The sequence below is a fragment of the Ictidomys tridecemlineatus genome, chromosome 4, assembly GCF_052094955.1.
Source record: "Ictidomys tridecemlineatus isolate mIctTri1 chromosome 4, mIctTri1.hap1, whole genome shotgun sequence".
NCBI lineage: Eukaryota > Metazoa > Chordata > Mammalia > Rodentia > Sciuridae > Ictidomys > Ictidomys tridecemlineatus.
Window position 1 is genome coordinate 177,176,836 of NC_135480.1, and position 13,883 is coordinate 177,190,718.

The window sequence follows — 13,883 nt, forward strand, 5'->3', positions numbered from 1 at the left end:
ACTCCCTCTGGGCTCAGCCTATGTCAGTCACCCTGAACCCTCAGCCCTCACCTTCGGAAACTTTTGAGACAGGGAAACCAGAGAATTAAGAGATAGCCTTTGTCTGCCCTTCATCTGGGATGTGGATTGACCTTGGACAAGTCCCTGCTGCTCCTGGGCTTTCAGATTCTTTGCATGTAGAAAGAGAGACTTGGATGGAGTCTATAGCTCTGGGGTCCCCACTGGTCCAGGATGAGTTCCTAGAGATTTGCGAGTCTTCAGCAGCTGACTGCTCTCTCTCTCCTTCTCTCTCTTGCTCCCTCTCCTACCTCCACAACCTGCATCTAGAATGCTCTGCTGCCTGCAGGCCTGAGGCAAAAGGATCAGACCACCAAGGCGCCCACGGGCCCCTTTAGAAGAGAGGAGCTCTTGGATCACTTGGAAAAGCAAGCAAAGGAGTTTAAGGATCGAGAAGACCTGGTCCCCTACACGGGGGAGAAACGAGGTACTGAGTGATGTCATTCTTGTGCATACATCATTCCTAGGTGTGGCCGAGGGCCCACTATGTGCCAGGCCCCTCCCTGACTGGCCAGGAGACAAGTCCCAGTTCCTATGGCCCTGATGTATGGTGTGGATTTGGTTAAGTTTGGGGGTGAACAGAGGAAAGACACCCCACCTGGAGCAGCCACACTTCTCCCCTGGTCCCTTTTGGCTGGAGTGTCCTGGCCATTTTTCATCCAAACCTAGATCCCATTGAGAGTGAAAGAGGAAATCATTCCCAGGACGTGAGGCCTAACCAAGGACCACCCTGTGCATATGAGGAACCAGAGAGAGGGCCCCGGCCCTTCCCTCCCTTCATCTGTCTGTCCAGATGCTCCAGTCCAGGATGCATCTAGAAGTCCCCAGGGAGCAGAAAGGCTCTCCTGCCTGTGCGCCTTCCAGGGCCCCCATTGTGTATTTTGCCTGTAGATGCCATTGATATTTACTGTGAACAATTTAAAAAATAAAACAAAGCAAGTCAAAATAATTTCTGCCATTGAAAATAAGTTCTGGTCTCGTTTTAGTGAAGATCTTCCTGGACATTTCTCTATGTACTTCCTGCTCCCTCCCCACATCCACCCTGTGCTTCTGGCCCAAGTCACTATGATCTCTCACCTGGACTGTCACACCAACCCTGTGACCATCTCCCCACCTCCACTCTCTCTCCTCTTCAAGCTGTGCTTCATCAACAGCCCAAGTGAACAGGGTTGTTTCTTTTTTTCAATTGACGTAAAATTTACATGACATAAAATTAACCATTTTAAAGGCAAAAATTCAGTGCATTTAGTACACCCACAGTGTCACAACCACCACCCCTATCTAGACCCAAAACACTGTCATTTCTCCAGAACTAACCAGGTATCCCCTTTCCTCCACTACTCCACCCCATCTCCCCAGCCCCTGGCAAGTACTCTATGAACTATTTATTCTGGATATTTCCTATAAATGAAATCACACAGTACATGACTTTTTGTATCTGGTTTCTATCAACTAGTATAATATTCTACAACTCATGCATATTGTAGTATGTCTCAGTACTTGGTTTCTTTTTATGACTAAATGATATTCCATAATTTGTTTATCCATTCATCCACTGATTGATAGACATCTTGGTTGTTTTCACCTTTTGGCTATTGTGATTTCACCCTTTGGCTGCATTGAACATTCCTGTACAAGTATTTGTTTGAATGTCTGTTTTCAGTCCTTTGGGATATATACCTAAGAGTGGAATTGACGAATCATATGGTAACTCTATATTTAAATTTTGGGAACTCCCAACCTTGTTCTCCATAGCAACTGTTCCATTTTTCACTCCCACCAGCAATATATAAGGGATCCAACTTTCTACATCCTTGCCAACACTCATTTCCTGCTTTTTTTAGTCCTGCTCATGGGTGTAAAGTGGTTTCTCATTGTGGTTCCATTTGCATCTCCCTAATGAAGCATCTTTTCCTGGGCTCATTGGCCATATGTATATCCCCTTTGAAGAAATGTCTATTCCAGTCCTTCACTCATTTTTAAGTTGGGTTGTTTGTCTTTTCGTTGTTGGGTTGTAAAAGTTCTTTCTATATTCTGGGTACTAGACTCTTTATATATAGTTTGTGAATATTTAATTTCACTCTGTATGTTGTCTTTGTACTTTCTTGATAGTGTCCGTTAATGTGTAAAACTTAAATTTTGATGAAGTATGATCTTTTTTCCTTTTGTTGCTGGTAGTTTTGTTGTTGTATTTAAGTCTCCATTGCCAATCCTAAGATCATGAAGACTATCCTAAGATCATGCTTTTGCTTTCTGCTAAGAATGTTGTAGTTTTAGCTCTTATATTCAGGTCACTAATCCACTTTGAATTTGATTTTGTGTATGGTGTGAGGTAGGGGTCCAACTCTTCATTTGCATGTGAATATCCAGTTCTGCCAGAACTCAGAAATGATTCTTTCCAATTGAATGGATTTGGCACAGTTGTTGAAAGTCAATTTGCTATGGATGTTCAACTTTATTTCTGGACTTTCAATTTGATTTCATAGTCTATGTGTCTATCCTTACACGAGTATCACATTAGCTTTGTAGTTAAGTTTTGAAATTAATAAGTCTTCTAATTTTGTCTTTTTCAAGATTGTTTTGTCTATTTGTGGACCCCTGCAATTCCATATGCACTTAAGGATTGGCTTTTTCTTTTCTGCAAAAAAAGGTCATTGGGATTTTTGATAAGAATTCCATTGAATCTGTCTGTACATCATGTGGATCACACTGCCATCTTAATAATATTGTCTTTTAATCCATTAATTCAAGATATTTTTGCATTTATTTAGATCTTCTTTGATTTCTTTCAGCAATTTTTGTAGTTTTCAATGTAAGTTTATCCATAAGCACATGATTCTTTGGGTCCTATCGTAAATGCAAGTGTTTTCTTGAATTCCTCTTCAGATGGTTCGTTGTTGATGTGCAGAAACACCACTTATTTTTGTCCATTGATCTTATACCATGCAACATTCCTGAATTTATTAGTTTTTACAGATTTTTGTATGTGGAAATTCAAGGTTTTTCTCCATATAAGAATATGTCATATACAAACAGAAATAATTTTCCTTCTTTCTTCTCAGCTTGAATTCCATCTGTTTTTCTCGTGTCTTTACTCTGACTAGAGCTCCCAGGACAGGGTTGAATAGCAGCAGTCAAAGTGAGTCTCTTCATCTTGTCTCTCACCTCAGGGGCTCCTTTCCCCACTTCGGACAGGTCCCACATCACAGGCCGTCATCTCAGTGAAGTCTTCAAAATGACGATGCCACCTCCTCCGCCTTACACCTTGGCTTTTCCTAGTCCTTTGCCTGGCTGTGTCTTCCTGTGTTCATGATGCTTAATGCCACATGAGTGCTCATGTTTATTCTCTGTCTCCTTTCAATAACTTGTCAGCTATTGAAAGTCTTGGTCACTGCTGCTCATCAGTCCCTAGAAAGGTGTCTGGCACATAAGAAGCATTCTATTATTATTGCATGAAACACATACACACACACACACACACACACACACACACACACACGCACACACGCACACATGGGATTAGTTTTAGTCTCAGTCCATCTTCTAGAGCTATAATTGAATACCACAGACTGAATGGATAATTATGAAGAAGAGAAATTTATTTCTAGAGGCTCGAAGTCCATGAGCTGGTGAGGGCCTCCTGATTGCAGTGTAACATGGTGGAGGATATCACATGATGAGAGAGAGCAAGTGTGCTAGTTCAGGTCTCTTAAGAAGTCACTAACACCCAGGCACAGTGGTGCATACCTGTAATCCCAGTGGCGCAGGAGGCTGAGGCAGGAGGATCACAAGTTCAAAGCCAGCCTCAGCAAATTTAGCAAGACCCTGAGCAACTCAGCGAGACCCTGTCTCTAAATAAAAAATATAAAGGGCTGGGGATGTGGCTCAGAGGTCGAGCAACTCTGGGCTCAAACAGTACCAAAAAAAAAAAGAAGAAGTCACTAATACCACCATTAGGTCCCTCCCCTTGTGATTTCATCCACTCCTAATGACCTCCAAATACCATGAACACAGGAACTTGGGGATGAGGTTTCTAACGCTTGAACTTGGGGACACAAAGACCTTAACATGCTGTTTGTGAAATTTAATTCTTCACACACGTGTCTTGGGCATTTTCCTTCTTCATCCCAAGCAGCTACCCTCAGCACACTTTAAGAGCCCCTGGCACCCCTTGGGGGTGGGGCACCCTCACCTCTCCAACAGTGCTCACTAGTGGACCAGCAGCGGGCATTTGCACGTCTCCCACTTTACTCCCTCATTCTGTCATGAGCCTGACACTTTAAAAATAGAATGTCCCAAGAGGCAAGTGTGTATTTTTGCTCCCTTTTTGTGTTGTGTGAGTATGTGTGTGTGTGTTGCTGGGGACCAAATCCAGGGTCTCACACATGTTGGGCAAGCACCCTAACCCATAAGCTGCACCCCATCCCCCTTTTTGTCTTTCCACCATCTGAGTGTATTTTATTTATTTTGTTTAGGAATGTTTACAACTTTTTCTCTTACACGAGAGCCCTTAGTTAAGGCATCCCTATTTTATTCTATTATTTTCCCTTGTATTTTTTCTTGCTTGCAGGTGGTTTAAAGTCATGACTGATGCTTGAACAGAATGGTTTAGTTTGACCAAGTTATAAAACCCTTCTTTTCAAGTGCGAGTGAGGGGTGCCATGTTGGGATCCCTAGTCTCTGGGGAAGCTGTTTTCTGGAGGGAGAAGCCTAAAGGACCCCCTCTCCACGGCACTCTGCCATGGTCCACCAGGGCCAGTGTCAAAGGTGGTCTGAACATGGTCACACACCTTGACAGACACCATGTGTATTCACAGGAAAGATCTGGGTCCCCAAGCAGAAGCCCGTGGATCCCGTGCTGGAAAGCGTGACGCTAGAGCCCGAGCTGGAGGAGGCCTTGGCCAACGCCTCGGATGCGGAACTCTGTGACATTGCAGGTGAGGGGCCTTCCAGAAGCCTCCCAGTGCCTTCCAGAGGGTTTATTCACAGCTGCAGGGAGCCCTTGTTTGGTTCACTTTAACAGGACACCTTCTATTTCTACAAGGAGACCAAAGTGTTAAGATAAAACTCCTTTCTCAGGGTAGGGGTGGAGCCCAGGGGTGGAGCACTTTCTGACGGGTGCAAGGTCCTGGGTTCAATCCCCAGCACAGGAAGGGAGGGGGTGCATATCCATTATCAAGATGAGGGGGAGAGAGAAAACCATTTGAGCCCATCATATCACAGAGCCACTTGTTGCCATGAGACCCCCTCCCCCAGAGAGACAGGAATGTTTCCCAGAGAGGGCCAGTGCAGGGCCTTTCCCGGCCACTTGTATCACATCCTGTACAAGCCCCGGAAAGAAAGTAGAGGGAAACAAAGGGGGCCTGGCGTGACTGGTTTGGGAGACTCACAAAAGGATCAGAGTGAAGACACTTGGTTTTAAGTTTTGAGCAGGGCTGAGAGTGTCCCCCTTGTGTCTCATACTTCAGACATACCTCCAATGTGTGCCTCATTCCTCTGATGTGTGTTGCCATATCATCTTCACACACAGCCTGGAAAACTCCAGAAGGTGGCAGATGTCCAGAGTCCTTTGCTGCTCACCTTTCTACCTAGCTCCTGTTCCATCCCCACTGAGGGGTGGGCTTCTTCCTGAAGACTCTGGGGCTGCTAACCCTCACACAGGTGGTGGTGGGAAGAAGTCAGGGAGTGGAGATTCTGAGGGCAGAGGCAGGACAGAGGAAAGGAGGGGACCAACTGTAAGTGAGGTCCAGGGAAGAGTTGGCCCCAGAGACTAAGTGGCTTTTGGTGACTGTAATAAAGGAGGAACAGCAGTAAGGGAAACATTTCTGGCCTGTGACATTTCAGGTGCCTTGAGCCACCCAAAGGGGATAGTTGTCACAAAGTTCTGGAGTTCTGCAAGGAGTCCCTCTTTGGGACAAAGATCTGGGCATGATTAGTGTTGCCAAACTCCAAGAAGAGCAAATGGCAGATGGGGCCTGGGCTCTGGGGAGGCTTGTGCCAGGCTGGGGTAGGAGACTTTAGGGGCCAACCTAGCATGGTGGCATTAACCATAATGGGCTGGAAACCAGAGGCCAAGACAAGATGGGCAGACCTGACCCAAGAGCCAGGAGGCAGAAGGAGGGTTCAGGCCAGTGGAGAGTCTCTGAGGTACCAGGCCAGGGACTGGGTGGGGCAGCAGCTGTCCACCTCGTCGTGTCCACTGGTCTCTTGGCTTCTCCAGGATGCCTGTGCGTGACTCCTGAAGGCATTCCGGGCAGGGAAGGGAGCTGGGGAGGGCGCTCATCTGCAGCAGGGGGGCCATGGAAGGAGGGCAGCAACTTCAACTCTTCAAACACAGGCCAGGGTGACCCTGAGCAGTGGCAGGGGAAGCCAGGTTTCAGAGGCCTGAGGAGTGAAGGGAGAGAGCAGGTGTGTGGCCCTGAGTACAAGCAGCCCTTTCCTGAGGAGACAGGAAGTGTGCAGAAGGACCAAGGGCAGCAGCCAAAGGACATGGGCTGGGAGAGTGGCTTCCATTCACACTGCAGAGCAGGGAGACGGAGAGCTCTCCCCAGAGGGGAAGGGAACACTGAACTCAGGAACCTAGTTTGCTGTGCAGTTGAGAATTTGTTTTGTCAGAAGCTGCACAAGTCATATCAGATGGCCCGTGATGCCCATGTGTTCAACCAACCTCTCCCCAGCCGGGGTCCTCTTGAAGGAGCCCATGCAGAGGAGTGCTGATGCCCTGGTCCTGCAACCCCAGGCTGACTCGCCCTGGAGCTGTTTTTATCCTGGACTTTCTCCTGCAATCACCCTGCATGACATCACTCCACTCATTAGGCAGCTCCAGGGGATTATCAAATGACCGCTGTCAGAACCAGGGCTCCTGCCCATGCCTGAGCCAAAACAGATCCACAGCACTGGGTGAAGTTTCTGGGTTGCTTTCTTGAAGCTGTTTCTCTTTCCTTTTGTTGCTGCTGGGCTCGTTTTTATTATTTGCCCATGATACCATGCCCTTCTGATGTCTGTGAGGGAGCTGAGGCTGTGTATTCAGCCCAGTACTAACTGGATGTCCCCAGATTCTTGAAAGGTAGAAATGCCATTGGAAGGGAGGGATATTTGCTGAGCACCACCTGGGTCCCAGGTGCTGTGTGGGTCGCTCTCAGCCTTCTGTTGCTTCTAGTGATCACAACAATCCCATGAAGCAAATTCTGTCGTTGTCCCAGTTTCATACCAGAGACCAGTTGCTCCTAGCACTGGGTTGGAAGTTGGAGGGCCCAGATGATGCCAGGCTTGGTGGCTGGAGGCACCAAGAGCCATGGTGGTGTGGGTGTGGCTCCATTCTCAAGAAGGGTGTGGCTGAAGCCATTAGTGGGGTGACTCACCAAACGAAGAAACTAAGGGGACCCAGGGTCTAGAGGTCACCTCTAGTTCACTCCCAGGTAGGGATGGTACCTTCTATCATCCCAAGCTTTGGTCTCTCATGCACACAGTAAGCACTATGTTCCCAGGGCCTGCCTACCTACTATGTACCATGCCTCAAACTAGGCTCTGGTGAAATAATCCTAAGAGAACAGCCCGTTTCCTATCCTCATGGAGCGAACTTAAACAAGTACCTGGAAAATGTGATATGACAAATGAGGCCCACCCTCAGGCCACCTGCCCCCAAGGACAGTCAGCCAGCCCTAGCTCTGTGGCTCCTGGCCAGATCATCCCCTGGCTATTTTCATGCCCTCAGGCCCTTGTCCTAGACTCTCATAGTGGTGCTTATCTGGGCACTGAAGTCCTGGGCCAGAGCCACTTTCTCTCACCTGTTCCTAGGATGCAGGTGCACATCTTGCAGCTGTCCGCTGAAGCCATAGGCAGCTGGAGAAGCCGGGCATGTATGCGAGCTCACGCTGCATCACGAGTGGAATCACAAACGAGTGAGGCCTGCCAAGGCAGAGAGAGGAAGCAGAACTCAATGTTCTTTTTCTGAGTTCAAAAATAGTTCTTTTTGAGTTTTGAGGAAGATCTAGACTTAAAAAAAAACTAAAAAAGAAAGAAAGAAAGAAATCAAGTCCCCCAGTGCTAAATTCAGCTTTGCCGTAACTACAAAGAACAAAGCAGCAGACCGTGTGGAAGTGCTGTTTTCTTCCATTGCTCCCTCCTGGTGACATGGAGCACCCAGGACCAAGTGAGAGAGAAGGTCCCCATCTCCTACCTAGGGCTAGCTAAGGCAGCACTGGCTTCAGGACCACCAGGTGCCACATTGGACCCCTCTTCCTCCCTCCCTCCCTCTCTCCTCCTTCCCTCTTTCCTCTTTCCTTCCACCTTAATTTCTTCTGAGCTGCCAAATGGTTTTACCCCTCCTTAGGCCTGCTATTGACACATAGTACCTCCTAGCACATATGTGATGGGTCCTTAGAATTTCCTAGTAGAGCCGGGGTGCAATGGTGCTTGGGAGGCTGAGGAAGGAGGATGGTGAGTTCAAAGCCAGCCTCAGCAACATTGAGGCACTAAACAACTCAGTGAGATCCTGTCTTTAAATAAAATACAAGATAGAGCTGGGGATGTGGCTCAGTGATTAAGTGTCCCTGAGTTCAATCCCCAGTATCCGCCCCCTGCCTGTCCCCCACCCCCCAAAAAAAGAATTCCCAGGTTGAGGAGATGTTCTAGAACTCCAGGACTACTAGTGACCTCATAAGCAGAAATACTAACTTAGAAACCAGGAGAATCCTTGCCAAAAGGTCTTGGCAAACCATCTCCCTGGAAAGTGGAGGTGGGGGGTTTGACAGGGCCTGCCTGGATGTTTATTGTGAACAATCAAAACAGGAGAAACCAAGGGGAAGTGTTGTATGGCTGTTGACTGAGGCCCACGGGAAGGTAGGTGTTTAGCACTTACACACCTCCACTTTACAGATGAGAAAACTGAGTCCCAAAGGGGAAGCAACCTGTCCAGGGTTACCCAGGAAATTAGGACCAAGGCCCAGGCTGAAACCCAGGCCGCTTAGTCCCCTGCAACTTCCCTGCCTCTGCACCCCTCTCTAGACCATCCCAGGAAGCTGGCAACTGAGCTCCACATACTCTTTCCATTCTCCACCTCTGTCTATGTCCAGGGTGAGAGCAGGCACCATGTGAGGTTGCATCTTTCACAGGATTCCCCATAACCTTTGCAAACGGTGTTTCCAACCTGAAAACAGTCGCAGCCCAGAACACCATGAGCTGCTGCTGTGTGGGAGCCCTGAGCGCCAGCTCCAGGGGGTGCCTCGTGGTGATGTGACTCACCTGCCGCTGACTCAGGCCTCAGCTCCTGCTGCCCACGGAGATGCAGCCTAAATTAAAACCTGGAGAGCTCGAAAAACTGCAGCTGCCTCTCTCCCTATGGGTGCTCCTCAGTGATGAACAGGCAAGGATAATTTTAGGATGTGAGGAGCAGAAGGGACTCTCAGATCATTTCGTGTTGTGGTTCTTGGCTCCCCGGGGGCATCAGAATCACCCAAGGAGGTTAAAAAAATCTCTCTCCAGAGATTTGTATTGTCTGTCCAGGGTGAAGCTAGGCATTGCTGTTGTCTGAAAGCCTGCTAGGTGATTTGCAAGTGAGGCCATGATTGAGGAGGACTGGTCTTCTACTACCCCCTGGTTTGGCTGAGGAGACTGAAGCCCAGAGGGAGGAGGACTTTCCCAAGGTCACTCCAAGGGCATAATCAGGGCTGGAACTAGAGTCTCCTGGCTCTTCATCAAGGGCTCTCATGTTACCTCTTTAACTGGAAACCATATCTAATGAAATGGGTTTTGGATTTAAAAAAAAAATACCATCACCAAATGTTTACCAAATACCTACTATTTCTGGGAGGGATGCTAGAGAGACAAAGAATGTTCTTCCCTGACCTCTGGAAGCCCACAATCCAGCAGAAGAGCATGAATGTACTTGGATATCTCTCACAGTGGGTCATCTGTGGTGTAATAAGGACACCAGGCATTGGGAGAATGACAGAAGGAGAGGGAAGAATCCCAGAAAACTCCCTGGAAGAGGAAAGTTACCCCAAGTCTTCAAGGAGAGGGGGAGATAGAGAGGTTGAATAAAATACAGATGTCCATTGAATTTGAATGTCAGATAAACAATAAATAACTTTTTAATATGAGTATATCCCAAATATTGAATGGAACATACTTATAACACTAAGAGATCATTCCTTGTCTATCTGAAATCCCAATTTCTCTTGGTGTGGAGAATCACCAGCAGAAGGGACAGTGTTGGCAAAGGCAGGAGAAGCTACTGAGAGGTGATGAACAGTGCAGCGGGTAAGCAACGAGCTGTTGAGGCAGAGCCAGCCAGGGGGGCTGGTGTTTGGACTTGGCCATCACAAGCTACTGTCCTTCCATGGACAGCTGCACACCGAACTCACATCCATCACTCCCTCCATAGACCAGCTCATGCCCTGCTCAAGGCTTCACTGGCCTCCCCGTTCACACCAGGAAAAGACATCTAAACTCCTCATCTCAACCCAGAAGACCTTGTAAGATGCGGCCTTGCCCTTGTGAAGTAATTCTTCTCTAGAGGGTGGTTGTACAGATTAGTGTCAGACGATTGTTCTCAACCTCTGCTGTACCTTGAACCTTCTGGAAAGCTTTAAAAATGTTGCAGATGCCTGGGCCCCATCCCCCCAGAGAGTTTAGTTTAACAGGTCCAGGGTGGGCCTGGGCCTTGGGAGTTTCTAAAGAGTCCCTAGCCTTGCACCCTGCAACCAGCTTGACAATCACTGATCTAAGGCACCTTCCCTGGCCCAGAGCCCGTGGTGTTGCAGCCCTTGTTTTGACCACCGCAGGTCCCACTTCTGGCCCTCTCCTCTCACCTCCTTTACCCTCTAGCCCCACTGGCCTGCCTCGGCCTTTCCCATCCTCCATCCCTGTCTCCCTTCTCTCCACTTGGCCGACACAGTCACCCTTCCCTGCCCAAGCCCCCTTTGATGTTCTTCCCAAACACGCTGAACTTTCCAACACTTGTCACACCCCATGCTTATGTGTTTGAACGGTGTGGACACTCACTTGGTGTCCTTTCCCCCATCTGACCATCAACTACATGAGCAGAGACCCTGACCCTGCTATTCTCCCTGCCCTCTTCCCCAGCCGGGCCCTCAGCAGGTGTTCAATAAATGCTGAACAGTGATTGGGTGGAAGAATGGCCGAGCACGGGAGTGATGAGGTCCCACTGGCATTTCCAGAAAGATCTTTCTGGCTGCTCTGTGCTGAATGTTGGGAGGGAGAGGGTCAGAAGGATAGGACAACCATTGTGCCACAGCTGTGACAATACAGATGCTTCTGAATGAAAGATGGGGGGCATCCTGATAACCCTACTATATGTTGAAACAGGCTACATCAAAAATGTTAAAATGTAATGTTATCTTTACTTAATACCGGCCTTCCAGGCATCACGATACAGCACCCCGGAGAATCTTGGTTGTTTTCCCTTGTGATTGTGGGAGCTGGGGCTCACTGCCACTGCCCAGCTTCTTGAAAGAGTGTCCTCCCAAGTATGGCTAGCCTGGGAAAAATTCAAAATTCAAAGTCTGTTTTCTACTTGATGCATGTTTCTTTCATTCCATTGTAAATTCAAAAATCATAAATTGAACCTTTGTAAGTCGGGTACCATCTGTACAACCACGAAAGATAGGGCCTCAACCAGGACAGAGGAGATGGCTTGGGAGGTGAGACAACCAAGGCCTGGGGGGTGGAATGGGCTTGGGGGAGGGGGAGCCACGTGGCTGAGGTGTTGCACAAGGGAGAGGTCAGATGGCAAGTTGGAGAGAGATCCATAGGAAGATGGAGAGGCTGAGAAGGTTTCCTTCTATTAGGTCAAATTGGGTGGGGCATGCCAGTAGGAGCTTAGGGGGACCTGGGAAATCTGAAGGCAGTGGTCAGAGAAGTCTGGGAAGGATGGTGATCTGAGAGTCACTCACATGGAGGTGAGAGTAAAGATAACATTACATTTTAACATTTTTTGCACAAGTGTTTCTAGCCATTTCTGTGAACTAAGTTCCTGGGGTGGGGAAGGTGGGTTCAAGGGAGGTATCTCTGTCTGCAGGAACAGAGTCAGAGAACTTCCTCTGTCCCCACAGCTATCCTGGGCATGCACACGCTTATGAGCAACCAACAGTACTACCAAGCCCTGGGCAGCAGCTCCATTGTGAACAAGGAGGGACTCAACAGTGAGTACATGGCCCTGACTCCTGGTGGCTGTGCCCCTCGCCTGGCCCCCTTACCCCCTCACAGAGGGCACCTTGGAGGAGATGAGTCCTCCTGCATCTTGCCTCCTCTGCTCACTGATGCACTGACTCTTTGCAGAAGTTCTAAAATCTTGTGTAGCCAAAACTGTTCATCTTGTCCTTTGAATGTCCTGGAGTTTTCTGTTTTGTTTACAGAAAATGTCATAAAGTATTCTCCTACATTTTCTTCTCAGCATTTGGAGATTTACTTCTTATGTTCAACTTCTTAATCCACCTGGAGTTCACATTTTGTGTGTGGGATGGGATTAAACTTTCATTTTTTGAATGAATATCTAATTATATCACATCAGTGGTGACATTTATCCTCTCCCCACTGGTGTGAGGTCTTGCTTTTATCATCAGTCTCCACATACCCAAGCGGATCTGTTCCACTGATCCCTTTGTCCTTTCCTGGGACCATATCCCATTGTCTTAATTACTCCACCTCACTGTTCCAAGCTGACATTTGGACCCAAAGGGAAATAAAGGTGCCAGAAAAACAAGAACCCTTCCTTTGGGAAGATGTAGGCATTTCCTTTCTTCCCAGGCTTCATCGTGTCCTCACCAGAGTCCACTGAGATGAGCATGGCGAGGACTATCCCTACTTATGGAGGAGGGCTGGAGGGTCAGAGTTTGAGAGGTTCACCCAGTTCTTTCAGAAAGTCAAAGCCAGAGCCCCAGTCTCCTGGCTCCTTCACTGGGCTCCTTCTGGCACCCATGACGTACAGGCTCCCCAAGCCCCCAAACTGCTGATGCTCCCTTTCAGGGTGTCCTTGTGTTGAAAGAAAGTCGTCCCCGTCTTCCTGTGAGCCACCTCCCTCTCGCTGGTCACTCTAGGTGTGATTAAACCTACACAGTACAAGCCTGTGCCTGACGAAGAACCGAACTCGACAGACGTGGAGGAAACACTGGAGAGGATAAAGAACAACGACCCGGAACTTGAAGAGGTCAACCTCAATAACATCCGGGTAAAGTTCCTTTCTTTCACTTCACCTGTGTGTGCGTGGGGTGGGGGTTGTCCACGTCACCTAGATACCAACAGTCTAGGCCTGTTTAGACTCTGGATGTTTCTGAATCAGATGGCAGATGTCACAGATGGGAGCATCTAAGGGGCGGGAACAGTGTAAACAAGTGCATCCCACGGTCCTGGTTTCTTTCTGAGCACATCAGGCCCAGATGTTCACCGTGGGTCAACCCAGCTTCCATCTGGAAACCTGCCATGTTTTTCAAAATGTAGAGATTTTCTGAGATACAAACATTGAGTCAGACACACGCTTTAGCACATGATCTCGAGGCTGGCAGAGTCCAGGGCCCACAAGGTTCATGGGCCTGTCAAGCCCTGGGCAGGCCCTGCCCACAGCCATCACTCCTACCTCCTGCTGGCTCATGTTCAGACTCCCTCCAGCCTCGTTCTACAGCCACAGAAAGGAGCTGTTGGTCCAGTGTCCAAGGAAATAGCTGAGCTGTTTGCCCTCATCTTTGTGGACCTCTCCCCGGGTGGCCATCAGGGCAGAGGAGGGACAGGTGGACCAGGAGCCCCACCCTGGAAAAGGCTGTAGGAGGAATGCCGATGCGGGCACAGCTGCCCACCCACCTGCTCAGCCC

The 13,883-nt window shown here is 48.4% G+C and overlaps 2 protein-coding genes across 6 annotated transcripts in view; one reads left to right on the top strand and one right to left on the bottom strand.

Annotated features, from left to right (window-relative positions):
* The window catches only part of Tmod1 (tropomodulin 1), a 77,379-nt gene that overhangs the window by 36,845 nt on the left and 26,651 nt on the right, over nt 1-13,883 (top strand). For 2 of the 5 annotated variants that reach the window (XM_005326305.5, XM_078047856.1), the window contains exons 3-6: nt 328-484; nt 4,875-4,994; nt 12,132-12,221; nt 13,116-13,246. In XM_005326305.5, the coding sequence (XP_005326362.3) occupies nt 328-484; nt 4,875-4,994; nt 12,132-12,221; nt 13,116-13,246 (498 nt within the window). The remainder of the gene's footprint in view (nt 1-327; nt 485-4,874; nt 4,995-12,131; nt 12,222-13,115; nt 13,247-13,883) is intronic. The other 3 variants (XM_078047855.1, XM_040286078.2, XM_040286082.2) reach the window with 3 other exon arrangements.
* The window catches only part of Tstd2 (thiosulfate sulfurtransferase like domain containing 2), a 62,302-nt gene continuing 52,054 nt past the window's right edge, over nt 3,636-13,883 (bottom strand). Inside the window, exon 11 of the mRNA XM_078047853.1 lies at nt 3,636-7,965. Within this exon, the coding sequence (XP_077903979.1) occupies nt 7,851-7,965 (115 nt within the window). The 3' untranslated portion in view covers nt 3,636-7,850. The remainder of the gene's footprint in view (nt 7,966-13,883) is intronic.